The 2969-nt window shown below is 45.5% G+C and overlaps 1 protein-coding gene across 1 annotated transcript; it reads right to left on the reverse strand.

Annotated features, from left to right (window-relative positions):
- Positions 1 to 373: 373 nt before the first annotated feature.
- Positions 374 to 1782, reverse strand: RPRM (reprimo, TP53 dependent G2 arrest mediator homolog). Its single transcript, XM_029605508.1, has 2 exons — positions 1458 to 1782; positions 374 to 1220 (listed from the first exon to the last, which is right to left on the reverse strand). Exons 1-2 carry the CDS (start codon positions 1562 to 1564, stop codon positions 881 to 883), a joined length of 447 nt encoding a protein of 148 aa, XP_029461368.1. The 5' UTR covers positions 1565 to 1782; the 3' UTR covers positions 374 to 880.
- Between the last annotated feature and the right edge of the window lie 1187 nt (positions 1783 to 2969).

Consider the following 2969-nt stretch of genomic DNA (forward strand, 5'->3'; position numbering starts at 1 on the left):
CTTTCGGAAAATGCTTCAAACCCAATTGTATCTCATTAGGCATTGCCGAGATAATTTTAACAATCAATGCACTCGTTTGAAAACGAAAATGACTGCCAGGAGGCTGCAATCTGGAAGTTCAGATGAATTTATTAAAGCAAATTAAATATTGGAAATAATGCTCACCCCCCCGAACAGAGCACTTGCGGATACGGTCTCGCAGCAAAGCAGCATCAGGGTCAGCGTGGAGCTACCAGCTGGAGATTTAAGTGGTTGAAACGCATCAGGTATACAAAAAGCTGCAGTAAAAAGATTACCGAAACACTAAAAGCTCTTTTCAGATCATAAACCGATCCTGTCACATACTGTATCCTCCTTTTTTTTTTTTTTACAAGGAGGAAAAAAATCCATTGAGTTGTCATCAAATATAAAGAAAATCTCTGAAACAGAAATGTACATATTACAATGCAAACTGTTACCCAACACTCCCAATCAAGGAGGCGCGAATGCAGACTCGTTGTCGTCCGTGTTTCCGTGCTGACATTTATGTACAGATACGTTCTCCGAAGTTCCGCTTCGGCCAGGCTGCAAGGAATCTGCACTGTTTGTCCGCCAGCACTTGAGACTTTTCCTCCGTTCCTAGGTGTCAGCTCCTCCATCGCGATCAGTACCGTCTTCGATTCCCCAAACTTCTTGACTTCCATCGTTTACAGTGCAGCGCACGAAGAACCTCGCACGCTCAGCGAGGGTCCAAAAAGTAGAACAACAACAACAACAACATCACTTCTCTTCGGGCCGGCACTTTCTCCATCCATCGGGAAATCGGACTTCAAGGTGAAAAACAAGGCGTGAGCGGAGCGCTCCCGAGGGACTCAGCAGGCTTCTTCCCGGGCGAGCTCGGTCAGTAAGGACCCACAGTCACCGCTTCCACCTCTTTGGAAGGTCTCCGGTCCTTCACCAGAAAGTTGATCATGCCCTCGGACTTGATCAGCAGGTTGCAGCCCAGGAAGAAGATGCCGAAGACCACGGTGAGGGAGAGGACGCACATGACGGCGATCTGCACCACCCGCATGATGTACAGGCTCCGCTCGTCGTCCGGGGCCGGCACCGCGAAGCCGTCGTCCGTCACCACGGAAGCCTGGGTGCAGCAGCGCAGCATGCTCTCCAGGGAGCCGGGGCCGCTCCGGTTGGTGAAGGCGAGCGCGGCAGCCTCCGTCTGGTTCACCAGCACCGCGTCCATGCTGCCAAACAAACAACAACAACAAAAAAACAATCGAAAAGCAAAACTTCTTGGCGCGGGAAAGCTGGAACAGGTGGTCCCGAGGCTGCCCGCGAGGTAAGCGCAGGGGCGCGCGCGCGCGCCACAGGGAGGAGCGAGAGCCGCGTGCGCTCGTCCACCCAGCCCCCGCAGGGTCGCACCGCTAGCCGGCGCAATACGGGGCTGCTCCGTTACTTTCTGTGCGCCCGCGCTCTCTCACCCGAATTTTAAATCGGTTTTGCCTCCTTTCTCTCCCGGCGGCAGCAAACGCTGGCGGCGTTGCTCTTGTTCGGCTTTATTATACTCCACTGGTCTGGATGCAACCATTGGCCCAGGGAGTTGTTTGATGTGATGCCCATTCCCGGTGATTGATGAAAGCAGATCGGAGAAACAGCGCCCTCTTCCGCCTACGGGAGGCAATAGATAATCTCCAGCTGCTGGCTGGGCAGTGTAGGTCTAGTAGACCAGCTTTACAACGCTGCTAGGGCAGGACAGTATATTAGGATCTCACCTAACCACCTAGTCGACCCAACAGACTGATTAAGTTCTGGTTTTGTCTCATTGCATGCATGGAGCTGTAAATGCTGATTTTCTTAGCGAGGTGTGGAAAAGCAGAGCTATTACCCCATGGATGCAGTGGGACAACACCCGGGGAGAATCAGCTTGTTGGCTAACCTAAGATGAGGGTGAGAGGTCATTCCTGCAGTACATACATAAAAATCTATTGCAAGATGAACCAAGATCTTATGCAGCTGCTTATGCAACAGCTGCTACATACTTTGCAGGAGATTTGAGTGTCAGAAAAATCAAAGGATTATTGTTTTCCCAGGCCTTTGAGGTAGAAGCTTGATTTTTTTTCTTTGCTCATTTGTAGGATTGGTTTGTTGTTTGTTTTAGGAAGAATGCCATTTTTTTATTGTTTTTGTTTGCTTTTTTATTTTTAAATCATTTGTCCTTTATGATTATATATGTTTTATTGTAATCCACTTTGATCAAGAAACTGGATAAAGCAGAATATAAGTACCTTTTAAATAAATAAAATAAATCAGGTCCATTCAGTCTGCTAAATCTCCTGTTTATATGTGTGCAGAGCTGCAGCATGAAAAACAATTCATGGACATGGAATTAGGTACAAAAATCTATTTGAACAATTTCATATGCAGTTTTATTTTTCAGTAAAGGACTTCTGGGACTATATTTAAAAGAAAGTCTAGTGTAGCTAAATGTTTGTAAGTACAGCACTTGTTCCTAGCACCTTGGGGTATTATTTATGTCTGTAGCAATTACCAGTGGATAAAAGTGCCACTGAAAAGACAAACCTTAACTGGCACTGGGGTTTTGGGGTTTGTTTTTTTTTTCATATTATTCAACCTGTTCCAAAGTTGCTGTGGGGCTATTTCAGAATTTTCTTTATCAGAATGAGTTGATTGTACTGGATTCTCAGATGTAGTATATTTTATGAAGTTTCATGGATAGAGATTGCTGGATACATCATCAAAATGCAAAAGATGGGTACTAAAAATACTGAATATTTAAATGAAATGGTACAATTACATCAGTTTTGAGTATTTTACCTTCTGGATGCATTACATAAAAGTTTTGAATTTTACTGAACTGCTCATTGCCCTAAGGAAATTACCTGGTTCTTTGCTTTGAACATCTACAAAATGCACAATACAATGAAAGAAAATGTTGAGGCCTTCCAACAACTGTAAATTGTAGGTGCATGTGT

The sequence above is a fragment of the Rhinatrema bivittatum genome, chromosome 6 (genome assembly GCF_901001135.1).
Source record: "Rhinatrema bivittatum chromosome 6, aRhiBiv1.1, whole genome shotgun sequence".
NCBI classification, from domain to species: Eukaryota; Metazoa; Chordata; class Amphibia; order Gymnophiona; family Rhinatrematidae; genus Rhinatrema; species Rhinatrema bivittatum.

Coding starts and splice junctions, on each gene's coding strand:
- RPRM (XM_029605508.1), bottom strand. CDS start 1,564: ATGGTTGCATCCAGACCAGTGGAGTATAATAAAGCCGAACAAGAGCAA. Junction 1,221..1,457: donor AAAACCGATTTAAAATTCGG/GTGAGAGAGCGC, acceptor TTTGTTTGGCAG/CATGGACGCGGTGCTGGTGA.